General features: G+C 31.3%; 1 protein-coding gene across 2 annotated transcripts; it reads right to left on the bottom strand.

The window, feature by feature from the left end:
* Position 1: 1 nt before the first annotated feature.
* On the bottom strand, positions 2-22,910 carry LOC133172989 (procollagen galactosyltransferase 1-like). 2 transcript variants are annotated; one of them, XM_061307857.1, is made up of 15 exons: positions 22,634-22,910; positions 15,658-15,770; positions 14,201-14,316; positions 13,952-14,016; positions 13,611-13,686; positions 13,252-13,453; positions 12,307-12,426; positions 11,407-11,451; positions 7,833-7,909; positions 7,437-7,543; positions 5,830-5,904; positions 5,558-5,615; positions 5,324-5,451; positions 1,699-1,902; positions 2-1,168 (listed from the first exon to the last, which is right to left on the bottom strand). In XM_061307857.1, the coding sequence occupies exons 1-15, from the start codon at positions 22,870-22,872 to the stop codon at positions 985-987; spliced, it is 1,809 nt and encodes a 602-aa protein (XP_061163841.1). In that variant the 5' UTR covers positions 22,873-22,910; the 3' UTR covers positions 2-984. The 2 variants fall into 2 exon arrangements, with proteins under 2 accessions (XP_061163841.1, XP_061163842.1); XM_061307858.1 differs by lacking the exon at positions 11,407-11,451.
* Between the last annotated feature and the right edge of the window lie 368 nt (positions 22,911-23,278).

Raw genomic sequence — 23,278 nt, 5'->3', positions numbered from 1 at the left:
GTTCATATTTCCTCTCCTTTTTTATTAAGAATGCAGATCTTCTTTGTATAAGAGATAACACATTTATATCAAAAGTAATAAACATGACATGTTAAGTAGGTGTTAAATATGCCACTAAAACAATGTATTGAAAGCCCTGCGTATATTTGGTTTATAAAAATATGTAACACCATAGTTGTATATATAAATGCCTTGTATTTTGCATATCTTCTCACACATTACAAAGACTTCATACAAAAAACTTGGAACATTCAGAGAAGACAAAAACATTCATTTTGGATTTCCACTAAAAATTACAATACACATATTCATCTACAGTAAAACACATGGACCAATGAAGAAAATGTTATGTTTGTAACTATTCAAAACAGGTTTATACAGATAAAACACTAATCTTTGGAAGACAAAAAATTGATAACATTTCTAATAATGTATTTTGAGAATCTCATTGCAATAAAACATATCCAATAAATCTAAGGATGGTCCTATGCCATCTGCATCATTCAATACTCATAGTTTTCAAATGATTTATAAATTTGTACAAGTTTATATTTGCTATGTGGAAAATTACACATTATACATGTGAATAATTTGATTTAAAGGAGACATCAGTTTTGCAGATTATTACAATTAATGATATAAATACTACTTTGTACAAACTACATGAGAAGGTTATAGAGGGCTGTAAATGTAACCTCATTTAAATATTGCTATTCATACATGAGCATTTTAAGGGACTGAAGAAGTCTCCAACTTAAAAATCAAATGGAATTTTTTTGAAAATGATATTTTGGACAGAAATATCACTTTCAATTGTAATTATTGCTATTGTAGAAATGAAAGACAATTTCAAAAAAAAAAACATTCATGAACGAATTTGAGACTCGTAAAAACGATGACTAGAAACTGTAAACATGATATTGAATACACTCACTTGTATCAACAATAGAACACTTAAAGTACACAGATCTTTCTAATTAATTATCACAATTCTTCCTTTGATGCTTTATCTGATTGATTCACGTCCTCCTGAGGATGAACAACGAACGAGTCCTCGGTATCTGAGATATAATTAGGTTCCCCTGTGTAGTGAGTTGGCTCTACTAACAAGGGCTCAGCTGAGAGTGTTACTAAATCACGGGGAGAAAAGTTGGCCATCCACTCCTCCCTAAAAAAAAAATTACAAAAAAAAAAAAAAGATTAAAGTCACAGGAAGAAATAAATTACAAGATAAATTACCTTCAGATTTAAAAAAAGAGATAGAGAGAGGAAGAGAAAGATTCATCATCAGTACATTCACTGTACAGAGATAATTATTTTGTGACATGAACCTGTAAAACGCATATTTTATACATGCTTACAAGAATTCTTAGCTCTTACCATAAAAAGTAACTGAACTTGACAGGAAGATAGTTTGTTCATAAGAATTTTACATACACATATTTTACATATTCAATGGAAGTTGACAAAAAATATTGGTGGATAATCTGTTTATAAGAATTATGAGCCCTCACAATGGATGTTCATTACAATGATTAGTACATACTCTGTTTATAAGAATTCTGAGCCCTCACCTTAAATATTGATTAAACATGATTAAATAGATACTCTGTTTATAAGAAATCTGAGCCCTCACCTTAAATATTGATTAAACATGATTAAATAGATACTCTGTTTATAAGAATTCTAAGCCCTCACCTTGGATGTTGATTAAACATGATTGGTAGATATTCATCCACTGGAATCATTTTCCTGAGGGGTTTTTGATTGAGTAGTTTCTGGGCCCCTTGTAGAGATACAATATAAGATAGAGTCCAGTAGGAGTAAGTGGGCCACACCAAATAAGACGCCCCATCCACTAGCTTCTCATCCTCCTTGTGGAGACGTTTCCTCCCAAGGTATCTACAATGAATCAAGAATTTATACAGTATAGGAGGGAACATGTTTATATTTTAAGAGGCAGTCCACCAGAAAACCAGGCAGTTTTGTATTAATAGGCGGCACATCGAATGTGACGAATATTTGATATTTTATTGAAAATGATATTAATGTAGTCCATATGGAATAATGTAAGTAAAGATTTGTTTGAAAATAGCTTATTTACTAAAATATCGTTTTGTTTTGTGTTCTTGAATTCCCCTATATAAACCATTGAATGTAGGTCGGAAACAAAGAACTGTAAATTCTAATACATTTTCAACAGATCTATAATTCACTCCAAACTAAATCAAGAAATAATTCATCTTTCAATTTAAAAAATAAAATCAGTGGGAAAAATATTTTCAATAGTAGTTTTCTTGCAAAATAGACAGTCATTTTTATGAAATTCTGTGATGCAAGAGTTATCTCCCGTAGCATCGGGAAATCATCTAAACATCTTACTATCAGAACCCCTGTGAGAAATTTAGAACTGATACGCTAAAGAATATCATTCAACCAAAAATAATTGGTTTATTTTCAAAAACGGAATTAATTTTCACCTCCAAACATAATATTTAGTCTAAAATTTGCTTTATCATTCAGGTTGAAACCACGTTTCCATTGATGTATCAGTGACGTCAAATACCTAACTTATATTGCGTCACAATAGTTGCAAATATTCCGCGGAAGTTGGTAAATTTATGTAAACATGCAAAGAAAAAGATTTTTAAAAAGTTACGTTAAATAATTTCTCTTTTCTGTCCAATTACTTTTCCGAGTGCATTAAATAATATTGTGATCCAGAATGTATTTTAGTCACGGGCGGTGCCTCAGCTATAGATGTTTTAAAACAAGTCAGTATTGATAAGTAATTTTATACATATACAAAACGTCTTTACAGTAATCATAATAGGATTAAGGTCAAGATCTAGTAAATGAAAGGTGCCTACAGATTTCTCAAAATTGAGAAATAAATTCCTTTAATGATACTTCATATATTTAGCTTGGACAAATAAGGTGTTTCGGGGCATAATTTGTAGGTAAACAAGAAGAAAAATCATATTTTAAACTGTCATTTTCAATGAAAAACTAAGAATACCAGTCATGAAAACAAGAGTTTTTTCCATATCAGACAAAAGAAATGTATCCAGATTGCCTACAGTCTCTCGGAAAACGGTATTTTGTATGTTCTTGACCTCTTCTTTAAAATAATATTAAATTGAATATAGGTATCGGGATTACTTTTCACATGATTTCAAATTGAATTCCATGAAAATACTTGATTTTGTACATAATTCTATTACAGTCGTAAAGTACGGGAAAAAGAAAGTTGAAAATGATTATGACGTCATAATGGATCTAGCACCAAAAAGTAGTCTAAAGTCATTTACTAGATCTTGACCTTAAATTGATAAAATTTGGATGTGAAAAGATTAAGAATTATTTCTTATTATTCAGTAATAATGAATATTCCAAATTTACACAACATTAAATTCAGCAAAGTCGAGATGTGCACTTCATGAAGTGTTGTTAATACTTGAATATGTTAACTTATATGCAGTAATATCAAATATCAGCATTATACGACTGTCGGACCGAATAAGTTTTTAACAGTTGTAAGAACGGAAGTACTCATCACATCCCACTTCACTAATATTAGCAATGGTTGTTTACTATTAGTGTCGGTGGTTCAGATTCTGTTTAGACTTTATTTTTTTAAATGTAAATCTGAAATTAAAAAAAGTTATAGAAATCTATAAATTTACTAATTAATGAGAAAAGTGTTGCCATTCTACTACTGGAAGCCCACTTCAAACTGACACTAAAACGGCAGATGAGTCAATGGAACATTTTTTTTTATTTTCGTTTTTAAAATTTGACACTGAATTGTTCCACACATCCTTATACTTTATATTGAGTTAAATAAGTCAGTAGGTTGGTAAATTTCCAAAATATCTCATTATTATCAAACCAGTTACAAAACGGATGCCGCCCAGACGAAACCCCCCTCCCCCTGCTTTTTTTTTTTTTTTTTCGTGCGATCATTTCTGGGCTCAATTATCATGATTATATGTATGTAAGTGTACAGGTTTTTTTCTTATTGATTTCAAATTAAATTTCTTAGAGCATGAAAATATTCTTTAATATGATGAATGGATGAAAAAAAAAATGGATTAGAGCCGAGGCTGTACACATAAAAAGTACTTGCTGGATTAAAATACGTGCATGTGTAATTTCGCCACTGCAGGACTATTTTTTTTTTTTTTTTAGATTTTCTTTTTAGTCCAGATAATTTAGAAAAATATTTTTCTTGGAAATGAGATATTTTATTAAGCTTAAAATTTGCTATTAATTGTAACATTAAATAAATATCTTTTTAAATAGATGTGTATCAAGAAATCAAACATATGTTTTACAAGTAATTTAAAAGATCTTCATGGACCTGAAAAACATTTAGTAATTAAGATACATGTAATCTATGGATAAAATCATCTAAAAAAACATGTAACTCACAGAAAAGAAATAAGATACAGACATATTCCTACGATAAAATACATCGAAGAGCCGATTTTAGAAAAAAAAATCTAATTTTTAATATAGAAACCAATCCCGATTGAAATAAAACCGATCCCGATCGAAATTAATGCAAAATTACTAAGTAATCAAATTAATGGTAATTGCCACCTAGAAAACATGTTTAAAAATAAATCAAGTAATTTGTAAACCATATTAAAACAAAACAACCAAGTTTCATGATGAAATCATAGTAGCTTTCTTCTTTATATAATTCCGGTCGGGATCGGTTTAATTTGGATAAATTTATAAAAAGTAGATAATTTGACGCCTCTTATTTCTCTCAATATACCTGTTCCCACCAATTTTTTAAATTGATTCAACAATTTGTACTTTGTATTCATAATAAGATGAGGAGAAAGTTTTGACATTTCAATGTATTGGATTTTAGAACGTAATGAAAATTGTATAGTGACTTCATTAAGTCACTTGCTTAACTCAAGTTTAGACCACATAATTTTTTCTAAAGAAATATAAATTGGTGTCTTATTCATTGATATTATAAAAGATAAGGGTTTATACTATAAATAATATTTATTGACATATCCAGTTTTTGAGTATCTGTTTCAAATAAAACAAAACAAAAACGTAGTAAATTTTTAACCAACTTGTTGACCTTTTTGCACTTAAAATTATGCACTTACCAAAAATAGGACTAGAGGAACACTAAAAAAAATTTTGATGTTGCCATGTGTAAACATTTACTTTAATAAGTCTACATGCAAAAAATAATTAAAATCCATGACATGTGATGTGCCATCCATTGCCTGGTTTTTTGGTGGACTGCCTCTTAATTTTATTTCAGCATTTTAGGTTTGATTATTCTTACATGAGGTCCCAGTCCTTTACAGTTTTTGCCACTTCATCCACAAGTCTGGTCAGTTTGGATTTGAAATAGGGACGGAATCGGACATCATCCTCAAATATGATAGACTGCTTGAAACCGTTTTTAACAACCTTCAGGAAAAAAACAAACAGTTTTCAAGAATTTTTACCAAAAGAAATGAATCAATCAAGGATATATGAAATGCAATGCACATTTACAATGAATTTATCTGCTTACATCTTCCCATATAAAATAGTGACTCAAAAAACAACCAATTTCTCCCATGGTCAATGGTCTGGAAAAAAAAAATTGGATAAGTTTATTCAACAATGTCTGTAAACATTAAATATAAAGATATTACAACAATTTGCCTAACATTAGTTTCCAAAACAAATAAATGATTTTAAAAAAACAATGTTTTTACATTGCACTACCACTTCATGTTTTTCATTTTTCAAAATCTAACCATGATGACCAGCACACATATTAAATCTGAAAATTCTACTTGCCTGTCATGATATGGATCTGCATAACCCTCCATCATTTCAATATCAAGTTTTTTCAAATATGTAGTGTTGAGTTGCCTGAATAGAAAAAAAATTCACATCTTTCGTTGTTACATGGCTTGCTAGATAAGCATAAATGAACACTTAACAGTTATTGTTTTTCTTTAAAAGGGGGGGGGGGGGGGGGGGGGACAAGACAACCATATATATATATATATATATATATATATATATATATATATATATATATATATATATATATATATATATATATATATATACACACAACACATTCAGTGTGATTTTCTTTATAAAATCCATTAGAAATCTACAACATTCAAATCTCTATAACACACATGAAACCTTGTCACTGTGCAGTAGAATTCACAGTAGGAACTATATGCATTCTGAATACTCTAGGAACACCAAAATGTATATTGTTTTTACTCAATTTAATAAAAAACAATTACCCTGTTAAATTAATGTAAAAATACAACTGTTTGTTTAAAATTAATTTGTCAATTTTTCCCTCATGATGTTCATTTGCGTTATTTAACTTTCCAACATCACAAACTGATCTTACATCTATTAAAGAGACAGTACGGCGCATCTCATCAAAAAACAGACTTGATAAAATTTTCCGATAGGATTTGGAATTTTTTTACTACTCATAAATGTATAACCTCTCAGAAAATTACAAGTTTCATAACTAAACAACTTTGATTATTTCATTAAAATTAATAATTATTTATGGATCATAAATATATACATCGCAACGTGTCAATATTGGTACTTTTAATTCTTTAAAATTTGTCTGAAAGCAGATTAAAAAGGTCACAATTAATAATTTATTGGAAAAATTATAATATTTTGCTTTTGAGAATTGCTTGTCCCTCATATTCCATTATAATTGTAAACTCTGTAGTTTAAGCACGTATCATTCAAAATTCATGTGGTACAAATAAACAGATCTAAGATTGATCCGGTTTGTACGACCCTTTGATTTCCAGCAGATTCTAATTACGTTAATTTTGTTTGAGGAGAGAATATTCATGTTTCTCAAACTGTTGTCATCAACTTTATACCTCATTTTTTAATGATATATTGGGTAAATTTGACTGAAAAACACAGGTTTTGCAGCCGCACTGTCGCTTTACGCACACCAGTTATGAAAGCGCTAAGTTCATAAATAGATCAACAAAATATACAATTATGAAGAGAGAAAATTAGAGAATGTAAATATAAACGATGAATTCTTATTTTTGGATGTCATCGGTCCTATACTCCCATGCCGATAAATTGTCATACCGCGCTGATGCACTGTATTCAATATAGGACCGACGACATCCAAAAATAAGAATTTAATTTAATGCTTAAATATATACATTGACAAGTTAAATTCTTGGTACAGTAAAAAATACTTAAATAAATAAAAACGAATGCTACAGTCCAAATTAAATTAATTAATCAAATTAAATTAAATAAAGATTTTATTTAATTTGGACTGTAGCATTCTGTTTTTATTTATTAAATTGAATTGAATTGCATTGAATTCTTATTGTAATATTGTGATGTAAGCAACTCGGGGGGAAAAATATTTCTTTTCTTACTTTCCATCCACAGCATCCATAGTTCTGGCCTCAATACCAAGGATTTTAAATGCGTTATGCATTCTCTCTCGTCTAATGGGTCGTCGTACCAAGTTTATCAAGTAGATCTACAAAATGTATCAAAAATTATTAAACTGACATGGGCATACAGAATAAACATATGCTTATATTTATAATCTTGACCTTTAAATCTTGACTTATGACATTTAATTCTTTGTTTCTGTATTGTCAAATTTAAATTCATCAAATTGAGTCTGTTAGGATTTAAGATCTATAAAATATTCATAATGTTTCTAATATTTTACAGATTTTTATCACACAAGACTATAAATAATTTGGGCATGCATCATTTAAACATGTGCCAATACTTTGTGAAGTCTTACATCTCTGATATACCTGATCAAATCCTAGTTTTGTAGGAATGGGGTCGGATACTTTAATAAACCGTGACTTTATAAGCTCTGCTCTATCAACTAAAAGAAAGAAAATCAAATCAGTTTACAAAATATATGACAATTCAACAAGAGGCCCCTGGGCCACAATATTCACCTTAGTCAGTTTTCTGGTTCCAATGAATGAATATGGAGATAACTAGTGAATTGACAGAGAAGGCCCAGTTGTCAAAGGAATATGATAACTGTAATTATACAGTCACCATTACAACAAAGTATAGCACATAAGGAAGGTGACATGGACTAATCATTAATATATGTGCTAGAATTATTATTATTCAATGAATCATATGATTAAAAATTTATAGGAATCTTTATCTTATAATCAACCCCTTCTGTATTAAATTTGAAATCTGTTATTGTGTCACAATGATGATGATTACTTTTATATGGATGACAATGCACCATGATAGAAATCCAAGTTGTTATGGATTGGATGGCAAATAACAACCTGCATTCATTGATCTTGCCACCACAAAGTCCTGATCTTAATCCGATCATGAACCTGTGGTGCGATTTAGGCATAAAATGCAAAAAAGGAATTAGTTCTCAAAATTGCAATGAGCTTTTTCAAGCTCTATGTGATGCATGGGACAATATTCCAGTCCAAAGATGTCAAGATCTTGTAAAAAGTATGCCACGAAGAATACTATAGGGTTATTTAACTTATATTGGGGCAAGAGTTGGCTTTACAAATGCACCAGCTTGCCACTACCCATCATAAATATTGCCAATGAGCGGTCCAACAGCTTGCATTCTGAATGTTTCAGGGCATACGTGAATATGTAATGCAAAGTGAGCATTCAATAAAATGCCAAGATATTGAACATCAAAATTCTCCAGACTCTTTATAGTTTTTTATGATAGGCTATTTATTAGCTATATACTAAGAGCAGTTACCGGTATTGAAGCCTGTGGTGGTACACCTAATATTGACATTTATAAACAATTTTGATAGACTAAACAAAAAATTGTAAAGCACAATAATAGTTTCAAATGTTTTGATAATTAATCATTTACAATGCATTTTCACTCAATGGATTTAATGTTAATCATGATTAATTCCGTATGTGTATTTATTTGGGCAGTGTATATAGACACAAATTAAGTGACATTACTTTTTCTTATTGTGAAGTATTTCTGTGAAAAATTTGTAAACACTACAGTAAGAACTGTCAGAGTTAAAGCATCATGATAATGAAATTGAAGATCGACATACAGACAGACAGACAGACTACGAATTTAATGTCTTTTTTGTATGGACAATCTTTCTGTATAGAATATTAGAATTTGAAAGTTGTTTATAAAGAAAACTGTTTAAGTTATTGTGTCACAATGGATAAACATTCTTACACACAGACAAAGTGATATGACCTAAAAATCTACAGGTGTTTTCTTCTTACAGTAAAGTACTTCTGTATAACTGAAAACTGTTCGAGTTAATTACTACAGGAGTGCTGCTGGACAGATGGAAAGCTTGATGGAGAGGTAGACAATCTGATTCCTATTATAGGAAAATTGGGCAAACTCTGATTAAATTCATGATTCAATTCAACTTAAACAACCACAGCATCAACTGAAATTGTTAATCAACTGAAAGTTTTTTTAAATGATAATAAACATACTTATGTAGATAAGATTAGAATTATTACAAGGTGTATAGTGACTATCATTTCAAAGTTAACAAACACAAGATGCAAGTATCAGAATCTACAGCAATAAATAAATATATATAATCAACAACAAACAAACAAAGCACTACTCATAAACCAGCATTTATTCCTTCTGGGAGATACTCTGGTAATAAAGGTACAATGGGATGAAATTTAAAAATGGGTAACAAAAAAAACACGTTTACAGTATATATTACAAAGACAACTCTAATAAACCACTTAGAAAATCGCAAAAATAGGAAAATTAAAAATAATAGTGTTTTGGAATATTTTTACAAAAATTGTTTAATGCAGAAAAAACTTTACAGTGTAGCATTTTACATCCAAATTTTTTGTTGAAGAGTTTATATCCATTGTCCCTACATATTGATGTCCAGAAAAATACCAATATTTCTAGGATTCACCTTTGAGTCAACCAAACAGTTTTGGACCAAAATTTAACTTCCTAAAATCCCACTTACAGTCAAGCATATATGGTAAATTTGTGATGTCATCCCCACTAGTATAATCCTTTCAGAGAGATGGTCAAAATCACATCCATTGATATCATTGAAAATTATACTCCAATGATGCATATCATGTAAAAGATTATAAAAGTTTTTTCCTTCAAATGATTCTTCAGCTGCTGTTTATTTTGGTTAAATGGGTAATCTTTCCTCTGATCTGGTTCAATTAATCTGGGTAAACTTTCCTCTGACTTGTCTCTATTTATCTGGGTAAACTTTTCTCTGGTCTGGTTCCATTTATCTGGGTAAACTTTCTTCTGACCTGTTTCTATTATTTGGGTAAATTTTCCTCTGATCTGGTTTATTTAATCTCAGTGGACTTTTTTGCAGACCTCATTCTATTTAACTGAGTAACTTTCCTCTGGCATGGTTCAATTTATCTGAGTAACTTTCCACTGACCTGGTTCAACTTATCTGGGTAAACCTTTCTCTGACCTGATTATTTATCTGAGTAGACTTTTATATGACCATATTCTATTAATCTGGGTAATTTTCCTCTAACCATGTTTAATTTATCTGGGTGAACTTTTCTCTGATGAAGCTCTATTGCTCTTGGAAAACTTTCCTCTGACCTGGTCCCATTTATCTGGGTAAACTTTCCTCTGACCTGGTCCCATTTATCTGGGTAAAATTTCCTATGACTTGCATTAATATTTCTTCTTAAACTTTCCTCTGTACAGGCTCTTTTTATCTAAATCTTTCCTATAACTTGACTTTACTTATCTGGTTACACTTTCCTCTGACTTAACTCTATTTATCTGGGTATAGTTTCATATCATACATGCTTTTTAAATTTAACTTAGTCTTGCAACTACAGTGCAGATTGCTTCAATAAATGAAAATGTTAATCATACAAAAATTACATTTTGGTAAAGCATTTAGTTTCACAGATGAGTTCTATTTTGAAATTTTAAACATATCACTACAAAATACTTTTTGTCAGTTTTTGGGATATGACAACATAAATTTAGGACCTCTGGCAACTTTGTATAATCCATTTAGAGAGATGGTCAAAATCACCTCCTTATCTCTATTGTTGATGGAAGGAGATAATTATGTTTCATGTGTATCATGTTAAATTATTTTTTTTCTTCTAATGCTTCGTCAGCTGCTGTCTATTAGTGGTTAACTTTATACATTTTATAAACATAAAAATGCACAAACATACTTCAGCATTTCATTAATTAAAATATCCAGTTCTTTCTCGTGTATTTATTCCTTCAGTGACATCATCTTTGAGTGAAACAGTCAAAATTTTGAAACATGCTTTGAACACCACACTCATTAAAAATATACTAAATATTAGTAAATACAGTGTTTGAATTGAATGCCATCAAACCTGGAAACTGTCTGCCTATTTTCATCTCGTCAACAAAGTTTGCATCTACAGTAAACAAAATCATATTATTACCAAGAGACAGAGCTAGAATGTCCACAATATTTGAATATGGAGGTATTTCATCTCACAAGACATAAATTTGAACCACATCAAGTAACTTTCACAAGTTGTTAAATAATTACTATACCATTTTCCTCAGGACCTAAAACACCCTAGAATTTGCATTTGGGACATGATCAATTTGCCTGTGACAACTTTTCAGCAGTGAATTAATTTGAACAACAAAGCAAAAGAAAAGAAAACCAAAAAAAAAAAACAAGAACAAGAAGAAAAAGAAAGCATGGATTTATATGTAAGAACTTGATTTGTTTTATACTCTAAAATAAAACAGAATGTTCACTTTCTGCTTATTTGGATTATTTAAGGCTTATGTGAATTTTTTCTGATTGAAATCTCGGTAAAGATTTGCATGACTGTCAACAGGTGTTCTACATTTCACATTTTTCTTAATGAATCTTTAAAACACCCCTTTTGAAATACGGTGGAACATTATAAGCTCTTTTATAATTTTTTTATGAATTGTTTTGCATTTTTTAAGGAAAAAAATTTAAAACTTTTTTTGCTGAAAATAAGACACTTAAGATTTAGATATTTGGTGTCAAGTACTTTTCTAACAGAGAACTTGATAATGGTAAATTTAAAATGTAAAAAAAAAATTAATTATTGACAAATATAAAAGTAAACCCCAGCACCTATCTATACTGACCATACTTATGTCCTTTGTTCCATTACAGACTTCAGAGTACTACGGAGTAAAATATTTCAATAAAATCTCACAAATTCCTACATATTTCACAGAATAATTAAATAATGTTCCTAAAATACAACAATCCACTTTACCTATTGCCATCAATCTAATGTAGTCAAAGTGTTCACTTTCTTGCTCCAGAGTGTTGTGTTTCTCCAAAGGTACCATAACAATTCCAAAATACTCAGAATTCATAATATGCATGACCATTCCTGTAAAAAAAAATTATCCGCTAAGAATTTTATCAGCAATCATATTTAATCATTCTTTTTTATGTCAATTGATGGGATATTCACTGTAAATCAGGAAAAAATAGCTGGTTTGTCAAACTTCTACACTATTAATTTTAAAAATTAATAGATGATATGATTTCTTAGTTTAATCATTGTTGCATACTTTTTATAATTCTGTTCTAGAGACGAAAGTCCTTTTATTTGTGATTTATGTAGAAAACTTCTATAGATGAAGCAATACACCTTCATTGTACATTTAACATCCTGTATAATGTATTTTTAATGGACTTTTGGAGATGCACTGACTTTTACAGTGGACGGCTTACTTTGACATTTAAACCTGCCTTATGTACAGAGGTACAAAATTGATAATAGATAAGAAAACATTAATAGTGGTTATAGGTATTTTGTTTGGGGCACTTACATGATTAACTGGTATGCAATCAACACAAGAGATGATGGGTAGCAGAATTACATACTTAAACTACATATTCGTGAGGGTTAGTATCTCCTTTCAATCTCATTTTACAAAGGAATCAAAAAAAGGAAAAAAAACATTCCGGAAGGAAAACTAAGCAAGAGTTGGTCAATGTGGAAAGGGAGTGGGTTGAGGGTAGGGTGGTTGCTATTCCCTTCCTAGACAACATAAGAAGTGCTTTGAAATGGCCCTTTATTATTGTTTAATTAACTGTTAAGCTTAACATTTATATCGCAAAAGAGCTTCCATATACTGTCCTGGTGTAAAAGTAAGCCATCGATTGAAAAAGACAGCGCTTCTCGCAAAAGTCCAATAGCGTCTCTTACCTGCATCTCTCACATTGAGACCAAAGATGATGATGTCATTATGAGGACCCTCGTAACCTGGAGGTTTGTTGTATGTAAATTTATCTGACACCAGGAGGTGCATGTCAATCAATACAGCACTGTGTACCATTGGCACTTGGAATACACCCAGCTTTTTCCTCTCCAGAACATCAAAATAACCAGGGGCTCTCTTATAATAACCCTGAAAATTTAGACATTTCTTCCAATGAAAAATAAACTACAGTCTAATAGAAAGCTTTTATTTGATAATGAGGTGCAAGTCATAAGTACATGTAAATGCATTACATGATTGTAGGAATATATAGATGTATATTCAAAGAAAGAAAAAAACAACATACTGATTCATCCATCGCTCCCCAGAAGTTAGAATATGTATCTCCAACACTGGCATTCAACATAGGAGCCACAATGGGTCTAGAGAAATATTGTTCAGAAAGAAATTTTAACCATTATGATAAAGGAAACTAGAACACAAAAATAATGAATACTTCAATAAAACTTGGTTATAAAGAACTTGCTTATAAAGAAATCTCTGTTTTGAGGAAATTTTTACAAATCCTGCTAGGGTCTATGCAACATAAAGAATCTCAGATATGAAGAAGCAAAAAAAAGCAATGATTTCCTTATAACCAACTCTAACAAATTTCACTATAACCTATGACAATGGCTGCAAACTTACTGTTTGGCATCAATAAGAAGAGTTAATGTGTCAGGATTTTCTAGTATCACATCTGCATCCAGCATCTGAGGAAAAAAGTTACCTATTATAAAAACAGTCTTATTTTTGTAGTGGAATATGTATCCTTGTAAAATTATATCTAGACTGACACAGTTTTATCACTTGTTCTCTATTAATATGTGTACTTTGACTGTGACAGCATCTTTCTTTAAAACAGATAGTACATGATTATAACACTAGCTATCTTACAAACAGATAGTCGGCCCAAACTTTTCTTGCTGACTGTAGAGCCTCTTCTCGAAGGGAAATAACTCTGTCAAACCTCTCCTCTGACCAGTGCAAGGGACCTTCAGCATCATCATATTCTACAGGAAACAGTTAAAATTAGCATTCATAAAAATCAGAATTATGTGTCTTTGTGTAATCTACTCATGTGCCAAGTAATACTGCAATCAGACCAAAACTGTAGGAGGAGTAGCATTTTGAATGTATTTCACAGAAATTTCTATTTCTAGTAACCATGGCAACACCGTTCATAGAAATCAAAATTCGATAAATAGAATTATGTATCTTAGTGTAGTCCACATGTTGCCAAATTATTGAGATCAGACCAAACCTAAAGGAAGAGTAGCATTTTGAAAATTGTTTACAGATGGACAGACAGCTAGTTTCTGAATAGTAGAGTCATAAATCACTACCACAAATTATCCATCATCTCAAGCTTTGGTCTGGAGTCCACTGGCTGCTTGGTGACATAAAATACATGTATGAAATATGTGGAGATAACAAACAGTATTCGAGCTCAAAAGTTTATTAAAAATTACAAAATAGGAGCAGAGCAAACACGGACCTCTAAGACATCAGAGGTGGGATCAGATGCCATGGAGGAGTGAGCATCCCCTGCCAACCTGTCACACCTGCCATGATTGGGAAATAACGGAAAACCCGTTGACAATTCAGTGTGTATCATAATCTTGAAAATCACACCTAGTGTCTGATGTCATTTTTTAAACCAATGAAGATAATTGTTTATTTTGCAAATACATTGTACAAAAAACAATATACAATAAATGTTACATAATCTTTGATTGGATATTGAAAGTTCATGTCAAAAGTTACTTTTCGACTATGCCTTATTGTGTTAGTCACTACATATATTTCAATTAAGCTTTGAATTCTTATTTTTGGATGTCATCGGTCCTATTTCAGCTGCTGGCTAGACTAACCACGTCTCCATCCCCTACTGATTATATAATTATATGAATCTATCCTTCTCAATGCTTTAATGAAATAATTTTGAGGGTAGTCTTGGATCTTAAATTCTCAAAATAACCTTTGTATAAATCCTACTTTTTAAAGGTTTTTCATGCCAATTAAATATCTAAATCATTAAAAAAAGACTGGAAAACATAAGATACTTGAGACTAAGAGGGGAGATGACATACAGATTACTGTAAACCAACTTTGATTCGCATGCGAGAAATATTTGCGAGTTTTGCGACCCACCTTAACTCGCGAATATTAATCGCAGCGAACCATTTATTTTGCTTTGTTTATGTAGAGAAAGTTTCCTAATTCGCAAAAATTAATCGTCACAGCTTGATTTCAGACTGACAAATCGCGAATAAAAGATGACGCGAATAATAGTTGGTTAACAGTAATATGTAGCTCTATACCAGTAGATGAGGGGCACTGGTTTTTCTTACCCTCTGTACTTCTGTCAATCTCTATATCAATACTGTGGTAGATATCTTTATAAACCTCTGTCCACTCAGTAAGAATCCGTGGTGTGTCATCTTCATTGTGGTCACTTCTTATCCTGGGTTCAATATCAAAAATAACTCATCAATTCATGGCTCAGAATCTTGATTTTGATATAACTATAATTCTATTGAAATAAAGAATTGGAAAATAAATGCTACAGGTAAATGTTTTGTTACCTACTGGAACATAAGATTTCAAACATATTTATTTCGTTATAGAATGTTTATTGTTATCTAATTTTATAAAAATATTGTAAACACATTATATTTGGCTGTGTTTTCTATTTAGCGCCTTTGACCGAAAACAGCCTCTGCTTAATCAAGTATGTGTCTTTCATATACATTGTGTGTAATATATATATATGACTGCCGTCATGAGAAAAGGGCCCTTAAGGTCAAAATTTCACAAAATGACTTTTTGGTAAATTTTGATAGCCTGAATCTTTCTGAATGCAGAAATACATTAACTTTAGAAATATCTTATTTTTTCATTATTTTATGATCATTTTAGTAAAGCGCATCAAAACAACGTTGACGTTATTCCATGAAGACGTAATGACGTCGCAAGCGTAAAATTTGGTATTAGATTATTTAAATAAACTTAATAATACGTATAAACTCTAGCCGATATTTAATTTCTTCTTCCAAGTTACTAGTTTGTCAAGATAAACCCTGAAGTTGCCTTTGTTCTAACATGGTTACAATTCTAGAGGCAGATCCAGTTACATGGATTTGGGAAAAGGAGGGGGGGGGGGGCTAGACAGGCTCTAGAAACGGATTATGTTCATTCGAAAATAAAATGCATGTACTGTACAATTCCATACTAGGCATTCTATTCTAGCTCAATTAAAGAATATATAATAAAAGCACTTGTACATTAAAATATAAAAAAAAATCTACACAGTTCTGGATCAAGGGAAGATCCAACCCAAACAAAACCTCGCGTATTCTCTGTATCAGAGATGAATTCTAATGGACAAATATCACGTCATGATATGTAAAATTGTTTCCAAAAAGGTTTATCCGTAGTACGTGAAAATCATATATTAAAATATTTGTTTTCTATTTAAAATTCCAAGCGCATTTTCTTTTGTATACGCTGAAAAAAAAATTAAATTTTCATTGTTCATACAATTTTGTTTCTGCGCCTGCCTTACTGATGGAGTAGAAACAGAAAATAGAGGCACAAAATCAGCTCTTAGGATTGTCTCATAAAAGTTTAGCCCGTGTATGAAAATTGATACGTTTGTCAATTTATTTTTCTTTAAGTAAATCATATGTTATCAAAAGCTGTTATAAATGCCTCTGTCCGTTATTTTCTTTCTTTCTTTCTTTCTTTTCTTTTCTCTCTCTTTTTTTTTAACCTATGCTATCTTTAATTATTGTGAAATTTCAAATATTTTCCTCCTCTCTACGTTACTAACATTTGTACACAACAAATCAAACATTTGTAAAAGGGCCGCTACTGTAATCTCAAAATAAAGTTTCTGTAATAAATATTTGTAGATGCGATCATATATTAATTCTTACCTGCCGAACATAGAAAAATAGTCGGCAATCACCAGTAATGTTTTAGCTAATAAACGCTGAAAGGTGTGCGAGTGTATTTTTGATCCATTTCTTAATTTCATTTATTCACAAAAATCAAATTCTTCCTTACATATTTCACAGGCATCAAAGTTTTAAAAGAATAAGCAACAGAATTTATTAAACCTCATTATAATTGTTCTATATAAGCGTTATCTGATTGGCTTCAGACAGCCAAGTGACAAGGCCATAAATTTTTATATATCCCTGTCGTCGTCACATGGCTTTTTGTCAACGAATTCGACTCGGGGAATATGATTTTTCTTGACTGAATAAATCCTCATATTTCTCAGACGATCATGAAATAAAAGTAGAATGCATGCTAGGAATTCATCGTTTGCAATATTTTGAGATGGCAAATGAAATATAGTAGTACACAGAAAGAAACAAATATAAAGCTTATTTTCAATAGTTCGTCTTGTAACTCTCCGGTTGTCTATTCTAATTTCTTCGTGCAGATCAACGAGCTACAGACCAGCAGCTACAAAGTTGTATGTGAAAACCCGTCTCCTTTTTCGCTCAAATCATTACCGGTTCTCTTATTTTTTTTCCCCCAATGATCTAGATTTCTTGATCAAACAAAGGCGGATCCAGCCCCCCCCCCCCCCCCCCCGGTTTGATTTTTTAAAAAAATTTGTTTGTATTATCCTAAAATCAAGGGGAAAAACACCCCTTATTTGTTAGAATTCGTCAGTTTCTGGGTGATTCGCCCCCGGACCCCAGCAGGGCCTTGCTCTGCACCCGCTTGAGGTTTCAATGCAGCCCCCAGAGCCCCTGCCTTCTACTGCGCCCCCTGTTATGAAATTTCTGGATCCGCCGCTGTAGATTGTCTTTGTTGAGCTTGCGGTTGATGTTAAAATTGACAATTTGAAAATTTTTATATCATTTTGAATGACACCCACGACCACTTAAGCTTGTTACTAGTACTTTTTCTATTTCTACCAAAGGTCGTCATATCGCCATTTATCCGAAGTAAATTTCTTGAAAACCTAATCTATTGTTTCTTCTGTTTCATACATTTTTTCAAGAATAAAACTACTATCGAAGTGACTGTTGTTTACTTACTCGGGGTGGGTGGGGGGGGGGGGGGAGGGAGGTTTCCACCTTAACTGTACTTAATTTCTAAACAAAATGCAAGTTCAATTGATTTCAAGCTGACTTTCATCAGAACAAATTAAGCAAAATAGAAAAAAGGTAATTGTTATCAAAGAATAATACTTTTTTCGATATTTATGATAACAATGTACTTCAACTTTTGTTAAAGCAAATACTTCGTATTATGAAATTCATCAGCAATTTTGTGCATGCTTTATTGTTTTCCGGGATCGTGTAATTTCACCGTTTATTAGTTCTCGATTTGAGCTTTCTTACATGTACAAGTAAACAATGGATACGAAAATACTGTGGAGAAGACACAAAAAACTTTGAAAACATTCGATAGTGCAAGTTTTTATGCTATATATGTACACATGTTTATTATGCCCGATTTCAAAATTTACATATTTACCAGAGACATACGCACATCACTTTTCTTTGATCCTTAGGCAGTATAATCAAAGGGGAGAGCCCCCCCCCCCCCCAATTTTTCCCTGAGAATATTCTCATGCTGTTAATTATTTATGAAAAGGCCTTTTGCCACATACACACCCCTTCCATTGTTGTGATAGAAACATCAAATTTCCCATATTACAGTAGCTACATGTATACCTTTGGAGACTTTTTTGGTTTTTTAATTATACCCCCCCCCCTCCCCATCTCCACTTGGAAAACGACGCCACACACTTGAACTGGTCTAACTGCGCTTATTGATATGATGAGCAATGGAATAGAAATAAAATATGTCATAACATTATTACAATATATTTTTCCAAATGAAAGAAGCATTTTTACTTTTAAACAACGCATACATGTATATGTGCATTGAGTGCCCCTCTCTCTCTCTCCCTCTGAAAAAAATATACATGTATGTACTAACTAACTATCAGTACTAAGACTAATTAATACATCAATATATAAGTCGAATATAAGCATTTTCATATAGCTCAGTCAAAAAAAAAAAAAGAAAAAAATATATATACTTATATATATCTGTAGCCTTGCATCATATATAGACGTCGCTTTTAATCGCTCTAGATATCTGATAATACATTCAACATAACGTTTGGAATATGTTATACAGAATATTTACACAGAAACCTGAATAAATACATGTACTAAATGGTAAAAATGTTATTTATTAAAATTTTCCGCTTCGAAATTCGTACGATTTTATTTTTTTTCAAGCCAGGAAATCCAGTTTTATTTCATTCTATCTACACGTGTATTTCTACAAAAACGCAGTCAACAAAATTTACTTCCGTGTTTACAATACTGTGACTTTGACGTCGTTTTCTGAGCATTGTGACGTCAAAAGATAAGGGCCCTTTTCTCATGACGGCAGTCATATATATATATATATATATATATATATATATATATATATATATATATATATATATATATATATATATATATATATATATATATATATATATATATATATATATAAAGAAGAAAAACACAAAAAACTTCAGTAAAGCTTTAGGCCTTTCATTCTATCTTCAGAAGCTAATGCTGAAGTTTTTCGTGTTTTTCTTCATTTTAAGTATATGAATACATATACATTTAGAAAAGCGCTAACTAAATCAAACTGACTTAAAACAAATTAAATATATGCTGACTTGTTTAAAAATCAATTTCTGCCAAATATCATACATGATTAATATAATACATTTACAGAAATTGATTCACAAAATGATAAATTAACTATGAGATCTATATAAAACCTTAAAAAGTAGGTATTGTATGTTGAATGGGTTAAGAGATCTTTTAATTAGATGATTTTACAAACATTAGATGATTTGTTTATTAACTGTTGTTTTACATTACTTTGAGCTAATGCTAATATCCATGTCATGTTCTGTAAGTAATATTATTTCACTTATAACCTTATCCTGCTTTAAGATTTGATGTTAATATGATAAAGGATACGTAAAGGATTAAGACAAATAACATTGTGTGAGCTACATCCTCCACTGGAACAAATCTTACTTTCAGTAAAATAAATGTATAACACTTCCACTGAAGTGTATGATATGTATTAATTGCTGAGATATAATTCTAAATTAAGAATAATTCAGCAAAACAAAATAAAGTCTAATTAATTAGATCATCAAAAATGTTAGTTGATTTAAAAATAATCTGTGTCTTTGGAAAAGCCCTCACCATAGATTGAAAATGTCCCATATAGTTGCAATGTTAACAAAATGGAGCAGATTGGTCCCTTCGCAAGGCCATCATTAAAAAATTTGTGTACTACGACCCTCATTTTTCAAGTTGAAGATAAGTAGGTGTGGGTTTTTTTAAAATTATCTTACACATTAATAATCATAACAAAAATCACTGACTTAGAAATATATTGATGTTTTCATTAAACAGGACAGCTAAACAGATTTAATAGTTATTGCAATAAAAACATTCAATCTTAATGTGTCATAGACCAATTGAAAAGACCTCAACTTCAAAAATGATACAGACAATCTCTATTTCTCTGCAAACAAAAAAAAAAAAAAAAAAAAAATACTGAAAAAAATGATTGGGTAGGGGAAATTTTGATGGGTTGTTCGAAGTTCATCAAACAATTTATTTTTTATTGTTGCAATACTGGAGATTATGCAAGGAGTTGTGCTGAAAATACTATAACCACCAGTTAATCATAACAGAGCTTGTAATGTATATGCCTTATATTCCCATAAATAATCCATACAAGGTCATAATAAAAAAAAATCCTACAATCCCAATTTTTGAAAAATTGTGGTGGATTAATTTTTTTTAATTTGTTTTTTTGTAGACATTTTTGTTGACCTCATTAATTGGTGCAGATCTATCTATTTTGCCCAAATAAATTCATTGTAGAGTTCCATTTAAATGTACACATCTTTAACTTCAAACCCACCCCAATCTGTCCCAACAAGTGGTCTTTTATACATTTTAAAGTAAACATCACATGATGTCGGCTAAAATCATGCTGACATTCGCGGGATTCAAAACAAAAGTTAAATGGTGTAATCACAATAAATATTAGCGAGCCCAGCGAACGGTGCAAAGCGCAGCTCATGAAGCAAGCTCAATAGACTAACGTGTAAAAACAGAGAGAATCTGTATTCATCAAGCAAATTTTTCCCTTCCCAGAATTCCTTGGCTACCAGGATTCTATGCCATAATGGTGAATAACAGTCCCCCAGTTATCATGTATTAAGATTTAGTTCTTGCAGAGAGCTTAAATGAAACAAAAAAATAATTGCATCTACTCTACAATGCCTTTCGTTACAAAATTGCAAAGGTCTATTTGGACTCAGTCTCTGTCTCAGTTATGCAGTTCGCTATATCACCGGTCCGCATGACGGATGAATTTCTGCATTAACAATCCATTGTTGTTGTTTGTTTTTGAGTTTTCATTGTACCCGAAAAGTTTTGTCTTTTTGTCATAATCTCAAAACACCTTTACGAGTTACTTTCTGGCAATGCAGCAAAAATAAACAGGGGCAGATAATTCCAATCTACACTACTACGAATAATCTAGAGAGTTCCAAATGTCAACATGGATGTAATTCAAAGGGACAAAAAACGTTGAGAAAATGAGTTTAATTTTTGTCTTTAAATGGGTTTAAATTTTCAAGAATAGAAGATGTACACAAGCTCAGAAAGGTTTGTTATGATTAATTAAGTAGTTATTTCCAGCACAACTCCTGTTAAGTTGTATTCTTCAAACTCATTTTGGAGTGGATCCTCTCCTATTTGCTACATTGCATCTATCGAAATATGGGACGTATTCTAACTGTGGTTTGTGCTAAATGCCTCAAGTCACAGTTAGATTATTCTAATTAAATGTACTCTGATCTATTGCAGTGTCTCACAATTGGTGTTATTACGGTTATGCAGACCCTTATGGGGACTGATTCTTTTCAAGATGTCGGTAACGTTAGATTTAAGGGTCTAGTATGGCAATTGAGAGGGATATCGGATCAGAAATCAGGTTGGAAACATCGACTGACATGAAATATACCGCGTGTTGTTGTTAGTTTTATTAAATAAAGCGCAGAGCAGAATTCGCCAAAAACGCGTTGCATTCCTGTCGCTTCGCTCGTGAAGCTCACTGGTTTTTGTTTACGTTCCTTTTATGGATAAAAGTGCCGACTCCTGTGCTTACACCTTTGCTAAAGGTTTCTTTTGGTATACAACTGCGCTCACCCCAACAGTGGCGCCGTAAAACATATTAAAAATAATAACTTACCAAATGCTTACTCTGTTCTTGGGATAATTAAGATTTTCTAAGTGTCCAAAGAACCATGGTAAAACATGAGCTTTGTTTCTGACCAGAATCGCTATCATAACCGTAGGTTCTGCATATTTGAAGTCATTTTCGACAGCAGCTTTTATTTCTAAGTCTTCACATATCACAAAAAAGCTCTTTTCACCAATAAATGCAACGTAAAAACAGCAAAAAACCAGACACGTCAGCCAGCTTCCCATCTCCAGCAGCTTCGTTCAAGTGAAATATAATCTTGCTTGTTTATCTCACAATTAGCTTATGTAAAACGTTCCGGGGACTTTCCAAGAAGCATTGTATTTTCTAAACGGATATGGTGATATCCGAACTGAATATTTTAAACATTTTTCTGATTATCAATCATTAGGACACTTGTCTGATTACATAATCACATCCCCTCAGATTCCTTGTTATGAGTGAGCTGTATTTACTATATTTACACAACCTTTCAGCTAAGACATTTTATCAACAGTCTTACCACTGAGAACTTTTTTCTAGCATTTTCTCTAATATTTATATATCTGAATAAATTATGAAACCAAATACATTTTTTATTCTATGTATAAAAAAGATAAATTAAAAATTGTGACAACAAATGAATTATGTGAT

This window comes from Saccostrea echinata, unplaced genomic scaffold (assembly GCF_033153115.1).
Source record: "Saccostrea echinata isolate AGI-Se365-2 ecotype Australia unplaced genomic scaffold, CSIRO_AGI_Sech_v1 ptg000056l, whole genome shotgun sequence".
NCBI lineage: Eukaryota > Metazoa > Mollusca > Bivalvia > Ostreida > Ostreidae > Saccostrea > Saccostrea echinata.
The sequence above is the reverse complement of the archived record's forward strand: the minus strand, read 5'-3'. Positions and strand labels throughout refer to the sequence as shown.